The sequence below is a fragment of the Diachasmimorpha longicaudata genome, chromosome 13, assembly GCF_034640455.1.
Source record: "Diachasmimorpha longicaudata isolate KC_UGA_2023 chromosome 13, iyDiaLong2, whole genome shotgun sequence".
NCBI classification, from domain to species: domain Eukaryota; kingdom Metazoa; phylum Arthropoda; class Insecta; order Hymenoptera; family Braconidae; genus Diachasmimorpha; species Diachasmimorpha longicaudata.
The window spans coordinates 6101719-6119637 of record NC_087237.1 but is presented as its reverse complement, the minus strand read 5'-3'; the positions used below and the strand labels follow the sequence as shown (position 1 = coordinate 6119637).

General features: G+C 39.1%; 4 protein-coding genes across 7 annotated transcripts; 1 reads left to right on the top strand and 3 right to left on the bottom strand.

The window, feature by feature from the left end:
• Positions 1–117: 117 nt before the first annotated feature.
• On the bottom strand, positions 118–2236 carry LOC135168848 (lipase 3-like). The gene is made up of 6 exons (XM_064133440.1): positions 2014–2236; positions 1718–1895; positions 1211–1566; positions 964–1122; positions 538–765; positions 118–414 (listed from the first exon to the last, which is right to left on the bottom strand). Exons 1-6 carry the CDS (start codon positions 2149–2151, stop codon positions 262–264), a joined length of 1212 nt encoding a protein of 403 aa, XP_063989510.1. The 5' UTR covers positions 2152–2236; the 3' UTR covers positions 118–261.
• Positions 2237–3158: 922 nt separating this feature from the next.
• LOC135168806 (E3 ubiquitin-protein ligase TRIM33) lies at positions 3159–7501 on the bottom strand. Its single transcript, XM_064133344.1, has 3 exons — positions 4319–7501; positions 4088–4240; positions 3159–3945 (listed from the first exon to the last, which is right to left on the bottom strand). The coding sequence occupies exons 1-3, from the start codon at positions 7133–7135 to the stop codon at positions 3772–3774; spliced, it is 3144 nt and encodes a 1047-aa protein (XP_063989414.1). The 5' UTR covers positions 7136–7501; the 3' UTR covers positions 3159–3771.
• Positions 7502–7571: 70 nt separating this feature from the next.
• LOC135168849 (putative neutral sphingomyelinase) lies at positions 7572–10451 on the top strand. 2 transcript variants are annotated; one of them, XM_064133442.1, is made up of 6 exons: positions 7572–7991; positions 8208–8381; positions 8524–8707; positions 9014–9340; positions 9414–9519; positions 9710–10451. In XM_064133442.1, exons 1-6 carry the CDS (start codon positions 7948–7950, stop codon positions 10084–10086), a joined length of 1212 nt encoding a protein of 403 aa, XP_063989512.1. In that variant the 5' UTR covers positions 7572–7947; the 3' UTR covers positions 10087–10451. The 2 variants fall into 2 exon arrangements, with proteins under 2 accessions (XP_063989512.1, XP_063989513.1); XM_064133443.1 differs by having other exon boundaries at positions 7574–7991; positions 9728–10451.
• Positions 10152–17767, bottom strand: LOC135168816 (rho GTPase-activating protein Graf-like). Of its 3 annotated transcripts, XM_064133368.1 has the most exons (15): positions 17080–17766; positions 15980–16137; positions 15217–15288; positions 14602–14814; positions 14427–14531; positions 14177–14248; positions 13795–13861; positions 13614–13711; positions 13445–13539; positions 13254–13335; positions 13084–13186; positions 12762–12983; positions 12190–12620; positions 11574–12051; positions 10152–11449 (listed from the first exon to the last, which is right to left on the bottom strand). In XM_064133368.1, the coding sequence occupies exons 1-15, from the start codon at positions 17237–17239 to the stop codon at positions 11358–11360; spliced, it is 2448 nt and encodes an 815-aa protein (XP_063989438.1). In that variant the 5' UTR covers positions 17240–17766; the 3' UTR covers positions 10152–11357. The 3 variants fall into 3 exon arrangements, with proteins under 3 accessions (XP_063989438.1, XP_063989439.1, XP_063989440.1); XM_064133369.1 differs by lacking the exon at positions 14177–14248 and having other exon boundaries at positions 17080–17767; XM_064133370.1 differs by lacking the exon at positions 15980–16137 and having other exon boundaries at positions 17080–17241.
• Positions 17768–17919: the final 152 nt, after the last annotated feature.

Here is a 17919-nt window from a genome sequence, read left to right as displayed (position 1 = left end):
TATCTGCTGAATTGTTTCTTTCATTTCCCGAACAGTTAAATAATTCATTGATCATCGATTATCTAATCAATTCGATGAGTTGAAGACATTTTCATGAAAAAATTGAGATCTCTTGGGTAAATTCAACAGTTTTTTATTGATTCAATATTACGATATTACAATCGACATTATTTGCAATAATTCAAGCCAAAATATTCAATAATTTGAATAAGACTTTAAGTGTTGGTTATTGAAATGTTATTTTAAATTGACAACCACTAATTATGCATAACTCTCAATCACTTCAATTGCCTGGGCGTACAGCATTTTCGGGGCATCTCTGGCCCACAGAAAATCAATATGATTGAATAATGTGTAATTAATTCTCTGGAGTAAAACTCCTTCCGGAAGTTTCTTATAAAATGTTTTTACATCCTGAAATAACAAATACATTATCTCGTCGGTTCTCTCGTTTCAATATTAAAATTCCCACAGATTTTGTATCGATTCTGATCATCATGATAGAAATAGTACAATAATAATCATAATTCAACTTACGACGACAGCCGTTAGCCAGTCATTGTCACCGTAGAAGAAAGCAAAGGGAATTTTCATTTTTGAGGTGTCGTATTCTGGTGGACTGAGTGCACCATATTTTATTAAATTCTCCGCGGCTCCATAATCATACTGTCTGAATTTTGTGATGCTAGCTAATTGCAAATAATGCAGAAGACATTTTACGGAGCTACCGGCGGGCGTCAAACCCGCAATAGTCGTCAGTTGATCCTACGATAATCAGACAAATTAAAATGATCATGGATTACACATTCACAGTAGAATATTTTACAATATCACTGGAAAAGAAAAATAACTTGAAAACAGTGGCACCAAAAATCAAGCGATTAGTCTTGCAATTCAGAAAAGATTTTAATTTTTAATTTTCGTGGTTGATATTTTGGGGTAAAACCTTTCCTTACGACTCACCAGATCAATCTGTGTCGGATCGAATCCTACTATTGCAAAAAGGAGATTCGAGCATAATGTCGCAGTTACCAGATTATTGCTGCAGACGTATCGTAGCAGAACACTGGTCAGCTGATTCTCGGAGAGAAGATCACCAAGTTCAAAGACTTTTGCAACCATCTTGAATAGGAATTTTATATGAAAATTTCAAACTTAATTTATCTCCCAAATATTCACCCCTTGTGTAAGGAAACGTTAGACTACGAACCTCGACTCCGTCGGTCAGGGGTACCAAGATCCTCAGTGGGCTAACAGCATGTTTCATGATGGCAACTGGAGCAAAACTGAGAATCACCTTGACTTTGTCATGCATGTCAGGACGTAGTGCTGCCATGACAAAGCTCCCTGTCGTCCCCATCGAGTGGCCAACGTAAGCCACCTTTTGAGATGTCGCAGTGACAACGTAACTGATCATAGCAGGTAAATCGTAGATTCCCATTTCATGCCATGAGAAATCCCAGTATTCAATGTCACTCGATGATAAGTTCACGTTGCCCTGGGAGAATGCATTGCCTCGGTAGTTTCCTAACCACACGTCGTACCCCAAGTTCCACAACAGGTAAGCTGCAGAGATACATTGATGTGACTGATACATTTCATTATTGTACATTTCATTGTTTTTTTTACGTTGTAGATTTTAAAAGTTAAAAAAACGTAGGGAAGTGTTCGAACGAGGGGTAAATTCAACATAATCAAGAATATTGAGACTATTTACGAAATGCTTTTTCTTTGCCAAGCGATAGCCAGTCGGCGGAGCTGCTTAGCAGTCCGTGCTGTATGAATACTGGAGGTCCTCCCTCATTAGGAAGTCGATGAATCGTCAGCAAATAGCCATCATCAGTCTGGACTATGTGCGTTTCAATGGTGTATCCTGCGTCTTCCACCATTTTCAGCTGAAATTATGGTGAGAATGGCAGCTTCTTAACATCAACTCGGAAAAAATCCCAATATTTCATCGTAATATTTTTCTTAATTCCAACAAAGTCTTGTCTTGATTTGTGATTAACTCACCATTGCGGTTTGGATTTCCGGATCGAATGGCTTTGGCAAATTCAATGGATTGACAATAACACCGTCTGCGATAGCCACTCCGAGGAATAGCAAAATTAAACAAATATTACGCGATTGCGAAAAATATTGAAAAGACATTTTGATTTTCAGCGATTGATCCACGTTCGTGGTATGGTCTGCTTTCAAATTATTTTCATCAGCGAGATGACTTTATTCTGCGGTAGAGCTTGAATTTATAGTGCTAAATTTCAGGCTTTGGTTTTATTCGCACAGTGGATTTATCTTTCCGCATTCTCTTCTTTTTGTTTATCTGGTATTTATTTATTCCTCTATCATTTTAGTATTGCGGATATTGAAGCAACTCAGGTCCTTGAAAAATGATTTCAATAACATCCCGACATCGATTTTCAACATTTTCTCGCCATTTCTTTTTTATTTCGGTGGGTGAAATAGAGAGTTCGCAGAAATAATTTGGAAAAATTGAATTACGATGAAGTTAAATAAGATGTCAGTGGATGGGAGTGACTGATTAAAAGAAATCCATTTGAAAAAAATGTCGAAAAATTAATCGAAGGATATTAATACAAATCAAAGAAGATATTTTTTTCAGCTTCCTGTTAGCTGAAGTCACATTACCGTGACATCAGGGTGCAAGAATCTCAACGAATAAAATTCGACGATAAAACGTGAAAAACGATTTCCAATGGTATTCCATCGGTCGCTTCGTCAATCGAAAAAAATGTCTCGCCTTCTAAATTAACGATCGAATATTCGATACCGAGTGTTGCAAGGTGAAATCATTTATTTGACATTGATCGACCTTCAAAGACGGTGGAATGTCTTCAGCTGATGCCGCTTTTATATTACCAAATGTCCAATCGCACCTCGTTGCTATTTTTTGCTATTTCCGTGACAAAGCATTTAATTCTGAGAAAGAATTTTTTATAAATTTATAGCAAAGTAAAATACTGTAAAATAAAAACCGTAACCGAGAAAAGTAATCAGGTACATCAGGAAATATAACATGAAATTATTTGTAATCATGTATATATTTAATACTTTATAATATATATAAAAATACATGGTATCCAATTATTTAAGACTTAATACGTGAACATTACTCAAAGAAGTAAAGTGGTGATAAATACCGAAAATTCAAGATTTTATTTCTATAGTAACAATTGACTGTCAACTGAATCGCTGAACATTTTTTCCGTCAATAGAATTTACAATACTCTACCTAGCAGTTGCTCGGTAAAATGACGGTTTCAATAAAAAATGTTTATAAATTTTTTCTTATGTCGGCGAGAGAAATAAATTATCAGTCTAAACTAAATGAGGATATCAATTCCACAGTATAGATGAATATGTTGTTTAAATGATGCTTGCACGTGATCAACGAATTGCGATAATTGACGATTAACAGTAAATCGTTTGAAGAATAAAAATATATATGGGTAGGGCATGATGCACTTTACGTATACATTCATCCATGATTTGTCATTCAAGACCGTCTATCGTCATGATTGCGGACAACAAATGATACTCCGATCATTACCTCCTTCAGATCTCACGTTGTGATTCACGGTTATAAAATATTTTGATAACTTTTAACGACTAACAAGGGAGAACTAACAATGATATTGGTGGATAAACCGATTCTCATCCTCAATGAACAAATCGATCTCTTGGTATTTTGCTTAATTCTCTATAGCTAACCCAAAAAATAATTTCGCGTTAAAAAAAATGTCATAGGTGTCAATCGTTAATTATTCTACGATATTTCCGGTTGGGAGGAAACACCTCCTCGTCTTCGTCGGCATCTGTCGTTAAGAATGGATCATCGTAAGCGTAATTCGGCGCCCACTTCAGTAGTAATTTTTCGAAAAATTCCTCGAGGTTACGAGCTTCTTGGTAAACTTGGGAATCAACCTGGGGGAGAGAAAATATTTTTATTCCTTCTGCTTAAATTTATTTCACTACTTTGTCCAGGTGAACATCATAATTATTGTCATTGATAACAACATGATTTCTTAACTCAGAGGTCATATACTCGTTTAGAATCATTACTCACAGGATTGTAGGAAAATGCATTTTTGAACATCAGTCTAATGTCAGCAAAGACTTGTCGCAAATCGCTGTAATGATTCGAGTTATCGGATTTCAACTTCTCTCTGATGACATCCAGAGCCATTGGCTTTTTGATAATCCGGTGGTACTCTACAATCTGGAATGAGAATCACGTCTGTGAAACACGTAGAAAAACTGAATAATAAATAATAATGAAAATTAAAAAATGGCGAACCTCTGGAGACACAATTTCCCGAAACGGAAGACTCTGCTCGTACTGGCAGTAAAGCTCCAACACGATTCTCTGAGCAATTCTCAATTCTTTAGGGCTCATAGAGTGAGGACGTTTGTCAGAGGGTGGATCCTCAGATGTATCCAGGACATTGGTACAGAGCATGCACTGCCACGTTTCACTCTCGTCCGGAAAGGTTTTCAGTGCTGGTACATGGCAGTAAAGATGAAAGACCTTGGGACACTTGTCGCAACATAAGACAGCATCGCCTCCATCCATACAGACAGCACACCAGTCCTCATTAGGATCGTCCTTGGTCATGGAGGCGGCGATCTCCTTAGCACTTCCATCGACATTCTCCCCGATGTTTCCCCCCTCGTCTGTAGAGCTATCGACTTGTGACGAGTCCAATTGATTTTTCTGGGCTTCGGGGATCACAACAATTCCATTGGAATCGAGTTTGGCAATAGTCAGCATCAAATCGTTGAGGGACTTTTGACAGAATTTGTCAAGACTCTTTTCAGTCTCATCAGGCTTACCGGGCACTGGGCTGGGTGTCTTGGGGACTGACGATGTCACAGTCTGTCCAGGAGTGGAGACCTGTGGTGCCTCGCCACTGGCACTACCACTTGTGGTTTTCTGATGAACTCCCGTTGAATTACTCATGCTACTGCTGTTGCTCATGTTATTGTTGTTACTGATGGTATTGTTGTTCTGTTGAGACTTGAGAATTATTTTGTAGGCATCGTTGGGAAGAGTCGATGGAGGTATGTGGACTTGTGTCATCGGCCTCTGGTGGTAAAAATTCACAGGAGGATTTACAGACTGGGGAATGTGCCAGCGAGCTGCCTGCTGATAGCCAGGGTATGGATTCATCTGGCTGCCGGGAGCTGGGTTGAGCTGCTGGACACGTCCCCCGGACACCAGAGTTGGATTTGTCGGCTGATAGGTGTGAGTAGCCGGTGCCAACGCTCTCTGTCCATTGTTAGCTGGGTATCGATAGCCAGGGGGTAGTCTGTAAGCCATATTGGGCATGGCTCGTTGAAATGGCGCCAACAGTCCTCTGAGATTGGCATTCTGCCCCATCTGATCGAACTGTACTTGCTGGGGGTGCGTGGAGGAGGTGACCTGCTGGTGACAATTACCCAGTGGACGTTGGGGCATCATCAGCTGGTGGCGAATCGCCCCGTTGTAGCTCACGTTGTATGGCAATCTTGGGGGCTGCGACTGTGGAGACGATCTTGGAGGTAGTGTGTGCATGGAATACTGAGGGGGATAGTGTTGAGGTGCTACCGGTGGCTGTGATGGCGGGGGCGGTGGAGGCTGATTCACCAGTGGTGGTTGTGGGTTGAAGGACATAGGCACTGAGGTAAATGTCGTTGTTTGCGTTGAAATTGGTTGATGGGGTAGCAGTGGAACTGTTGGACTCTCAGCTGGGGCATTTACTGGAGGTGTTTGCTTTCGTTCTGTTTGGAGATCAGGGGGAAGTGTCGTGGGGGTGCTGGTACCCGATGAGGGTGACTGCGAAGGAAAGACTCTCCCATCCACTAATATCGAGCCTATCGACGATACCACCTTTATCAGGTCTGGAACCTTGTCCATGAACAGGTGAATTCTCACTGGAATCTCTGGGTTTGGAATATCAGCTCGTCTATTCTTTATTCTTTGGAGATGTCCGGTCACCGATTTCTTCGAATACAGAAAATCCATGTCGGAGCCCTTCTCCAGGGCGTATGTCACAAACTGAATGCAGTGATCAGTTAACTTTGACAATTGATCGAGTGCTATTCGTTTCTCATTCAATGTATTCTGCTTTTGATCGCATACCTCGTTCAGGCGCAGCACCAGTTGTTTTCCCCTCGTGTTTATCGCATTCGTCATCTGCACCACCATTTGTGTTATGTCTTGCACAAGGTTCTTCTTCTTCTCCACAATGAGTACCTGACGATCCTCAATCACTTTCATTGCACTCTTCAACAAGACACGTTTGTACGTCACCTCTTTAAGGAGTGTTTGTACCGATGATTTCGTTTCAGCAGCAATTTCATGAATGAATTTGTACCTGTGATCCCTGTGCTCAGTTAACTGACAGTCACGACACGTCAGGCGATCGCAGGTCTGGCAGAAAAGGGACAACTGCTCGTGTGGGTGTACCGAGCAAAATAAATAGCTGGGAGTTTTTTTACTACTCTTCTTGATACTCTCGCCATCCCTGGAGAACTGCTCCTTCGGTTTAATTGTGTGATCCTTTGTTATTTTCAACCTCTGGTGTGCCATGACACAGTTCTGACAGATAAACTCCTCGCAATCGACGCACCAACTTGTTGCTGTTGCATTGTCATGGCAGCTAGTGCACTTTTTCTCCTCCTCGTCATCTTTATTGGCGTCCTCATCGGATGTCAGATTCAGCTCGTCGTCCATGAATTTAGTGTGAAAACGATTCTCTATGAGATTTTCACCCTGACTCGCGACATTACATGTTGGACACACGATGCTACCCTCCAAGACAACTTCGGAATCAACGTATACATTGTGATCACTCAATTTGGCACTAATACAACTACTACACGCAGCGTGAAGACACTCCAGTAATTTAGCCTCGTCCTCGTAGGTAAAGGATTTATTACAAAAGACACATTTTGACAGAAAATATCTCACTTCGTTCTCACGACTCTCGGGAGTACATCTACTACCCTCGGCATCATCGTTGTTCGTTGTTATTTGCATCTGCAACTGTTGAGCATCATTTGGAGGTTCAATTGGCTCCTCTTTCACTGCAGTCGGGGGCACTATCACCTCGGGGATGATTTCCTCCATCATGTAATGGTATTCATTCACTGATTAGGATTGTCTAGGCGCTTATTACGGGGTTTAAAATTAATTATTTGTTTATTTCACATGGTAAACACCATCAGCGCTGGGGGAAAAGCTAGTGGAGATGCTTTGGGACACTTTCTATCCGGTTTTACGAACACTTTTGGGGGTATAATAAGACACTGCGCGCTTGGAAATGGAATTATCACGACTGAGTGAGGGATTATTGGGTTACGATGGGGAGAAAGGCATTTGACACGTTTTTGACTCACTTTCCCGTAATTTCATCACGGTTTCGCATGGTGAGGTTTGACCAGTCGCTTCCGATTTGGAACGTTTCTTCGTCTTTCCATCTTCGGTTCAGTTTGCGATTTCACGGTTTGGAGGCGCCACTGTTGCAATTTTAGGGGCATTTACAGGCGACGACTGCGCGGTCAAAACACTTGTTTGCTTTGAACTCGCTGGAGAAGACCTCCAAGAGGTGCTCCGAAACGGTTTATCGGGGGGTTTAGGAGTGTTTCAGGGTTTTCTCGTGGTTCCTAACTATCTTTAGACATTTTGGCAGCTTCCGGAAGCTCTGTAAGTGCAGGTTTTTGGGTATTTTTTCGACAATTTGAGGTACAAGTGCAGAGGACCTGTCGATAGTTCTTCTGTCCGGGTATTGGGGCGATTCACAATTTACAAGTGTTTTTAACAGCTGTGAGGTGTATATCATTATCACCAAAGATGCTTGCGTGACACCTGTTCTCTTCTAGGATTACGATTATTCATTGTTCATTTAGTTTGTTCATTTGTTAGTGTAATCGGTGCAGCTAATTATGACTGAGGAGGTGTTGCTCAGGGTTTTGACACTCAATTGCTGGTGAGTTGGATCTCCTTTGTTTGAGAATTTCCAGGGCTTTTGTTAGGCTGAAGCCTTGGGAATGACTATTTGAGGACTAATGAGAAGGTTTAATCATTCTGGTGGAGGTCAGATGGTAGATCAGTGTAGAGACACTCCTCAGTGTCTTTGGTGTATCGGTTTGGGATATTAATAGACCCTATGACAATTGATTTCTTTGGGGTTTGATTTATTCAGGGGCATTCCCTATGTGTCGAGGAATCGGGGCAAAAGGATGAAGGCCATCGCTGAACAATTAGCCTCCGGGGATTATGACATCGTTTGCCTCCAAGAGATATGGTCTCTCAAGGACTTCAACATGATGAAGTACAAGACACAGGATAAGTTGCCCTATTCTCATTATTTTTATAGGTGAGTCTGAATAATTACAGCAGAGGGAACATTTCTTTCTGGTTTACGATTGTTATGAATAGAATTAATCATACGTCCAGTAATCTCAATTGAGGATAATTAAAGTCTAGAGAATAATTTATTAATCTATTTTTGCCTTCAGTGGAGTTCTGGGGTCGGGTATTTGTCTTCTCTCACGCTACCCGATTCAGGACGTTATGTTCCATAGATGGTCACTCAATGGGTATGTCCATAAAATCCACCACGGTGATTGGTTCGGGGGAAAGGGGGTTGGTTTGTGTCGGCTAAAAGTACACGATGCTAATATTAATGTTTATGTGGCACACGTGAGTCCTGTATTATTCTTGTGAAATATATTTTCTAGTGGTTGGGTGCAACGAGATGGTGCAAGGAAAAGTCGATTTCTTAAACTGATATCCTGACTTCTAACGATGCAATTTGGATGAATCTGAGCTCATATTAAAGCTCGATAAAATATCTTGAATGTAGATGAAACTCATTTGATTTCACTCAGCCAATCTCGAGATATTCGGTGCCAAACATTTTCATCTTGTCACAATCTCGTTTAACTCGTGCTACTAATTATTCCCATGAAATGTCGAATGTTTTTGTGATCTTCATTACATCCTCAGCTGCATGCTGAGTACGACACCGAGAACGACGAGTACTCAGCCCACAGGGTGCTTCAAGCATTCGACATGGCTCAATTCATAAGAATGACGAGACAAGGAGCTGATGCTGCCATTCTCGGTGGCGATCTCAACACAGGCCCAGAAGACCTGGCTTATCAGATAATCAGTGGAATTGCCAGTTTGGTGGATGCATGCTCAAGTATTCATAGTGACGTTGGGACCAGCGAATGTGCCAATAATAGTTATACACCGAAGAAAGTCGCCAAACAGCTGCCACAGGGAAAACGCATCGATCATATTCTATATTTGGGCTCCAAGAAATTCAAGGTTTGATATTCTTTGTGACAAGTTACTGTCTCAACTCGACAATTTCTCTATTGTAAGGTGTTTTTGTCTTCAGCTTGAGGTTTTGAAGTGCCATCAGCCCTTCCCATCTCGCATTCCAAACGAAAATGTCAGCTATTCGGATCACGAAGCTGTTGCCGCTGAATTTAAATTAATACCGGGTAATTATTATAGCCTAATTAGTTTTTAGAAAATTTAATATCAGTTATGGGAAGTCCGAAAATAGTTAAATACCTTTATATTCGAGCAGGAAATATTTTATTTATCAAAATTTTATTTCAATGATTTTTGTGGAATATTTCAAGGGATTTTGCTCGAAATATTCGGAAATCGACCTTCCAAATCCTCAAGTTTACTTCATAATTCTAGGCAAATATGAACTAGTAGAGAAAGACATTCGGAATCCTCTGAAGGAGGCCCTCAGTGTCTGCGACACATCACTTAAAGAAATTCGGAAGCAACGAGTATGGTATCTCCTGGTAAGTCTACTCCTATCTGTTCCCGTACTCTGTTCAATGGGTCTCGATCTGTCCAACGGATCAATCGCCCTCGACATTGCTCTCAACGTCGGCCGACTCTTGGCAACTGCAGTACTCTGCTACGCACTCTTTATGAGTTCAATATGGAATTGCGTTGAACAGAATGCTCTGAAAGCCGGTTATATAGCAATGGAAACACGTCTTTTGCAGTTGAACAGAAACACAAGGCAGGAGAAATCTTTCACCTAGTCAAAGAGACATTCTCCCCATCAAACCCATTTACATCACATTTACCAGCCAATGAAAAGCAAAGATTATGTTTAGATTATTTAGTGTTATATTTTCACGTGCTTACAGGTTTTTTTTTTCTTATACAAAAATTGCACATTTTACAAAATCGTAAGAAACTTCATTATTTTCATTCGTTAATCGAGAGTTTATTAAGTTTCTACTGAATGAATTTGAAATGTTGATTATATCGCTTATTTTCGGACGGTATTGCCATTGAAGTATTAGAAATGAAAAATAAAAATTTTTATCAGCTCACTCGGACAATAAATCGATTCAGCATTCGTGTGAAAAAATATTTTTGCAAGCAGTTGATATGATTCAATCACAGCAAGTGTTGTATTCAGAGCACATGCTTTGAAAAATTTTGTGATATGTTGATATTTAGGTGATTAATCAAGTGCGAATGTAAAATAGATTCAATTCATCTCTAACATTAGTCAATAAACTAAGAGACCCTCTCTCCCCATTTTTTCAACATTAAAATTTTTTATAAATTCGATTAAATGGCAACACTTTGAGGCCAAATGGGATTCAGATTCTGAAACGCTTTATCTTGTGAATAGTGAAGACACTAGAACATTTGAATGCTATTTTGTGATGAGGGTGCACGTGTGAATGCCAATGCGGGAGTGATTTAAATGCAGTGTTTATTCACATACAAAGATAATCTTAAAACTACGATCAATAAAGTGATAACTTTGGAAAATTTACCAAAACCCTTTTTTTGTTCCTTGCAATAATCTACGTAGACTTTTTTTTTTGTTCAATAGAGGCATTAGTGTGCGATATCTGAATTAAAATTCATCGAAAAAACTAGTCTATCATAAATATAAATTTCTCTTCAATTATTTACACACTTTGAAGATTTAAAATTAGGTGATAATTGTACCAACAAAATTTACACACCTTTGTATACAAATTTTACTTAAATAAATTACCTTAGTCACTTCCTTGGGCCCTTAAGAGACTATTTATTTACAATTAATCATGCGCCCGATGTACTTGAGCCGATCGGGTTCTAATCGATAAATAAAATTGCTTAAAAATGCACATATAATTATGCAATTGCTGATGAAACAAAATAAAAAATATTCCAAAGAGACCAACAATGTGCAACAAAAATAATCAATCAATTGAAAAACAACATTAAATTATAGGGAATGTTTTAGCTGTGTCACAGAAGGGGTGAACAGTGCGCCAGTGAATTCTTTGGTTCACGTAATCATTCTTTAGGGTAACTGTTCTACGTAGTTCTTCGGTACTAATCCTGTTTTTCCATTCAATGTGCCCTCCAGCCATCCAGGTTCCAGGGAGGGTTTCACTAAAATAAAATATTTATTATTATCAATTGAGGATGTAAAAAAACTTGTTATAACTGTAGCTTATTTAATAAATGCAACTCCATGACTTTTCCCTCACAAATATCAATTAATAAAATGTCCAACCATTTGTTATAATTTGATTAGGTTCAAATGACAGTTCTCCATCATTCTCAGCCATGCAGGCGTAGAGTGTTCGCACTCGCCAGATACCCTGACCAGGGCTCGACCTGCCACTGCTTGGAGATGTATTAACTGCTGAAATCGGTGGGTTACTGCGTTGTGGATACCCAGAGGGGTAATGCATACCCATCATGGATCCACGTTTGTGCTTCATCGGTAGATCCTGAGTGAATAAATGAGAATCCGATGCCACTGATTCGCTTGAACTACTAGTATTTCCACTACCTAGAACTTTGTCGGCTGAATGATACATGAAATTGGCATTTGTCAATTTCGAACGATTGATTCTAGCCTCCGGGAATATCGGCAGTCGTTGTGCTCCATGTTCAATGTCCTCGAAATCACCGTTTTTACGATCGTCCAGAGACGAGGGCTTCGATACGATCGGCATTGGGCCATCGTAGTAGGATCTCGTTACCAACTGAAATCTCAGGAGAACAGATCACTTCATATTGCATTAGGGAACATTTTTTAAATTCATTTTTTTCAAATTCATCATCACTAATTCATTCAGTGTCAAGGGCCTCGATCACATAACTTTAAATGTGGATGCACTCACGTGTGAATGTGTAGCAGGAATAGCAGTGTGCACAGAGTATCTGTTAATTGCGTTTCCATTTCCTGTTGCATTCGTACTGTCATCAGCATCGTGTCTTGGAACAGTTGTCGCTGGATTCTGCTGGGCCTGCGAGGGCCTGGTGAACTCCGGCGGTCCAGTGGTTATCCTCTCACAATTTTCGATCAGTATCTCCACAACAATGTTGTAGAATTTGATATCCATTATCGAGGCAACGGTCTCCTCCTCGGGGCGCAGGAGTGTTGGTCCAAAGCAAACGGCCAGATTGCCAACTGTCATCAGATTTTTCTCGCATTTGTTGGCCACGTTCCGCAGATGCTTTATCAGCAACATCAGCATGTTGAAGTTGTGCTTCGGCAGTCGATATACGAGTATGTGAACATCGTTAATTCTCGATTCTCGAGAATCTTGTTCTACAAAAATATTGGCTTTAGCGACAGTTTCAGATTATTTATCAATTGAAAAATTTTACAAAGAGATAACTGAGCTTATAATGAAAAATAATAAATCTATCTTTGATTTAATTAAGGATTGGTTGTGAATAATCCACATACTTGCAGCAATAATGAAACTGTTGTAATATCGAAACGTCATAACTGGCTCGAAGAGGGTCCTGAGATAAGTTTTAAGTGCACTCGTTATTGTTTTGCTCTCCCATTCAAATCTGTCATCGAGGTTGAGTTTCTCCAGTTTCCTCCTGTCCAACCCCATGGCCAGTAATTTATTGACTTTCGATGCAACCCCAACAACTCGGTAGAGCCCTTGTTCCTCCAGGCCTTCGACGGAACGTTTTTATTAACACAATTCATGCATTTCTCTCTCTCACTAATAATAACAATGCCCCAAAATATGATTTCTAATGAACTTATCATTTACCTCTATCCTCAAGCACTGAAATGCACTTTGAGACAAATGCAAAGCCATTTTCATCCAGAATTGTCTCCTCAGTTTTAACCGATGGTCCCTGAAGGGCGTAAGTCTGAAACAAAAATCACAAGATAAAGTAAACGAGTGCCACATGAAATAAAACAAAAACCACAACTCACTGGCTCTTTTCCATCCATAGCGTCCATCCATAACTTCCTATCCTCCTCGGACAACGCCTGAAATGTGTACGTTACGCCTGGCCTACAAATGCGCATGAAAAAAAAAATCATTTTCAGTTACGAATGACAAATACTTGACCAACAGTTTACTCTATTATTACGTAAGTAATTATGCAAAATCTAATGCTCACTTGTCCACAGCCGTAATGTCAAAGCAAAATCTCTTCTCAATAGTCTCGGACATACGACGTACACAACTTGCCAGTGTCAGTGTCTCCTTGTTACTCTGTGGGAGTAAATTAATTATTTAAATAACCCAGCCTTGGGGTTCATTGGTGGTATTATATTGTCATGACTCACGAATTTTCCAGTTAATTGGTTGTACGGAATCATCGTGAATTCTTTCTTATCTTTCTGATATGTGCAGTACTGCTTTGTCCATGTTGTCCCAAAAGCCTCTGTAGGATGTTGATAATTATCAGATTAATTGAACGACTGATTAAATAGGTAATTTATTAGATCGGAAGACAAAATGTCTTACTTTTTTCCATTAAGAATAGATATCCCTCGCGTGAATTCAATTTACTCAACCCCATCTCAACGGCTGACTGTAAATGTTTAAATATTAGTTATGCAGACATTTAATTCACTGGTTGCGGTAAAATAAGTTAAAGAACAGCACCACGACAAAAAATCAACGTTAAAAATCGTAAGTAAACGTAGGTATCGTAGGTAAATGAAAAATCAATATATATTATCATTGATATTAACATATAACTACGATCCTTAAAATGAAATTGAAAGATAAGAATTTTTTAAACAAATATATTTTTTTGTCAGTCGATTATCAATTGTCGTGATACCGAAAGGTTTAATAATTGAATTAATGAATTAAGAAGCAGTACTACGCTATTCAACATTACCTTTTTCATATCCTTCATTTTATTCATAAGCGATTCGGTTTTATCCCGGGTGGCAAGGAAATTCTCTCTAGTCTTGTAAAACAAACAACAGAGAAAAACAAATACACACACAAATAATGGTAATCATTAGCTTAATACTCATGCCGTTAAAAAAATACTGCGAGTTACATTAATGAGTTTTTTTTATTGTTAAGAGCTTCAGGAATTACGATTGTTGGTTCGCAACAACAAGGACGAATTGATTGCCTACCTTCTGTATTTTCAGCTGCAGTTCAGTCTTGTAAGGTTTAAAATCCTTAGCAACCTCGTGACCCTGGTGGTAAAACGTCAGCCATCCCAGCATAAATCCCAGCAACTGAGAATAATGGAGATGATTGAATGATATTCCGATAATTATTGAGATTCAATTGTACACGGGGACTTACCGTCTCCACGAATTCGAATTTCTTTCGCTCTTGCACCTCCTGGAGGAGAAAAACGTACTCTAGACTCGCTTGACAAAAGTGACGTTCTGCCATGTCCAGTGTTGCATCGGCTTCCTGAAGGACATTGTCCTGCTTTTTTGTGGATAGATTGAGATATCGCTCTTGACTCTGGCAGAATTTTATCGTTTGCTTCACGAATTTTTTTTTTCCTTCCTGTGAATTACGAGGACACTGTTATCAAGTCCATGGCAAGTGAGGATTTAGAACATCTGTATAATTATTAATGAAAAATGGTCAACTATTGAATTTCCCTATTATATCGGAATTTTTCATTCTGAATCTTCGCAGATCTCTCAATTTCTTTCCTCGATCTCAGTCCATTTTTTTTTAAAGAAACAAATGAAGAGTATTGATGAATGGGAGTTTTCCTAGTTATCAGAAATATTTCGCTGACTCAACACCTCAAAATGAAACTGGAAGTGTTCTTCTGCAGTTCAATTTGCATAAAAAATTCTCCCCTCTCGCATCACCAGATGTCTCCAACAATTGATTCGTTCTTGAATGGAATTGACTCATTCCCTCGAATTAGTGGCAGAATATCAATGACATAATTACCTTCACTCCCCCGATGTGTTCCTTCCTGAAGTTCTCAAGGGGAAGAATAATCTGATCATAAGCTCGCGCAAGCTGCAAATCAGACAACATTTAATATCCACAAGACTTGAAAAATAATTGATAAAAAAAAAATCAAATAAACATCCTCCCGAGGGCTGTAATCAGTGTAATTAGTGAGCATGAGTTAATGTGCGACACGTTCTACGATAAGTGAAAAACGAAGCCGTTGAGAATGTGCAGAACAGTGAACAGGAAAATAGTGAAAACATTTTTTTCTTTAAATCAAACTCACAAGTACTAGGATAATTAAATTCTCAGTGATGAGACTTGCACACAATAAAATACTTGCGTATCCCTAGTTTGCCAACTACAAAAAAGGAAGAATAAATTAAGATATTTACAAAATTATCTAGATAACTCGATCATTTATGACTGATGATCATGAATCAATGAACTAAAATTATTTCAACAGTAGGGGGGGGAGTGGGGTGGATTACAACGAGGGACATGCTTACGTTAAATTAATTATTAAATCAAGCCTCAGTGCTCAAGGGCTTGGCAGTGAAAATAAATGTATCCATGTGATTATTGGCTCGTTCTTTACCAAAATAATGTCTCTTCAACCCAACGTAAAATATTGCATAATTTGCATTATGCATTAGTTAACAATTATCCGTTTAATTATTCACCGATATAGAATGATCTCTGATTAATGAACTGATTTAATGCTTCTCGGTCAATGGATACTGTCTTTTTTGCTTACCATGCGATCTCTCTCATCTTCAATCGATGCTATTAGTTTACCAAACTCCTTTAGGCTCTGGGATATATGCAATTCGTCCTCGGTCTGGGTTTCGCCAATACATTCGAAACTAAAGTTTTGCAGTGTTTTGGAGAATGCTCTCTGGGCTCGGGACAGATCTTTTGGAGAATTCATACAAAAATAAAACTATTGATTTACCCTGGACAGATTGACAATTCGAGGGGAGAATTTGGGAAAACGATATTTGTCAACTTTTCGAATCACGATGCCACGTCAGCTGTTATGCACTAAAAAATTACCTTTTGTTCATCAAATTCATTTCAATTTGCAAAGTAGCTCAATAGCCTTTCATTATTATTTATTGTCATCTTTTACATAAACGTTTGAGGCCATAATTTGAAGCAAAAATGACTTCAGCAAGAAAATAGATGAACTAATTAAAAAATTGGAGCAATTCCCTCACAGTTATTCCCACATATGTAGTTCAATCTTCGCAACCACAACTTCTTCAGGAGAATTTCTCCTGCATCGAGTATATAAATAAAAACCCATCTGTTGACACATCTCGTTTCTCCTCTCTAAAAAATCTATCAGCACTTGTAACGAGCAGAAAACAGGATTTTCTCCCACCGACTGGACGTGCAAGACTTTCAACGAATTTCAATGAATTTATTGAACGATTGATCTACCCCTCAACACTATAAGGATAATGAATTCCCGTGCAGAATGTCTCTTCACCCTGTCCTAGGAGACAACATTGTAGGTGCTAAAAATATTAACATAAATAAAGAACTCATGCATATTTACAGTTATTGCTAATCCAATCTCAACGAATAAGCAAAAAAATCTAGAAGAAGACATCCGAACAGACTCTCCCCATCTCGAGTTTATTTCTCTCCTTGAATTATCAACTGCGTCACTCAACAGTACGGAGATGAGATTATTAAACATAATTAGCCTGTGATTACGTGTGTGACTCAAGAAAACAAAATATCTTAAAAGAGTGCACGAGGTAATTTATTTATCACTTGTGGATAAAATAACTGTGAAGAATTCAGAGGTATCAGCAGAATTCGTGAAAAACTCAATGTTCAACTTACTTTTAGCAGCATTTAGCAAATCCTTGACCTCTTTGATGAGTCGTTTTATTTGCTGACTAGTTTTTTCCAATTCACTCTCGTGATAATGCAAATTTTCACGAAAATACGGACTGTCGGTGAGACAATCTGTAAATTCGAGTGGTTTCAAGCCCATACCCATCGTATAACACTGTTAAACAATAAATTCCGAGTAATTTTCCCACAATTGTCAACAATTCCAGCTACTCCACGATGTTTCAGTCAGCACTCATTGATACAGAAAATCTCAGAATGTCCAACAGCACAAACAAATTAATTTCACTTATTCTAATGTAACAATTGTCCCTGACTGCAGTTCAACAATTGCGTGCACAGTCGATGATGTATCTTTCAGGGCGCAATCACCGTATTTGCTGCATGGTCTACAAATCGATTTTTATTTTCTTTTACCGAAAACCCACAACCTAACTGATGGCAGAGACGACTTTTGATTTTTGTCAACGCCCTTATGTTAACACCACCGACGATTGACACATCACCCATTAAATAACTTTTACAATCTGTCGCGTGCTGACAAGGATGGACTGAAAAATATGGTGTTCAGTGTATTCGTAATGGTGTGATTACGTTTAATCGCAATGGTCGACAAACCACTTCAATACACCCCGACAATTTTGCAGGGCCTGGACTCCATGCACCACTGGTGTTGTGGTTGTGGAGGGGATGGCCTAGTGCACATAGTGAACGTTAGGAGCGTTGTTCAGGCTTTGCGAGAAATATCGACGAGCGGATATCGATATTGGCAGTTGAATTTTCTTAATCACTCGGGACGTATCGACATTCAATATTTCGTCCACCAAT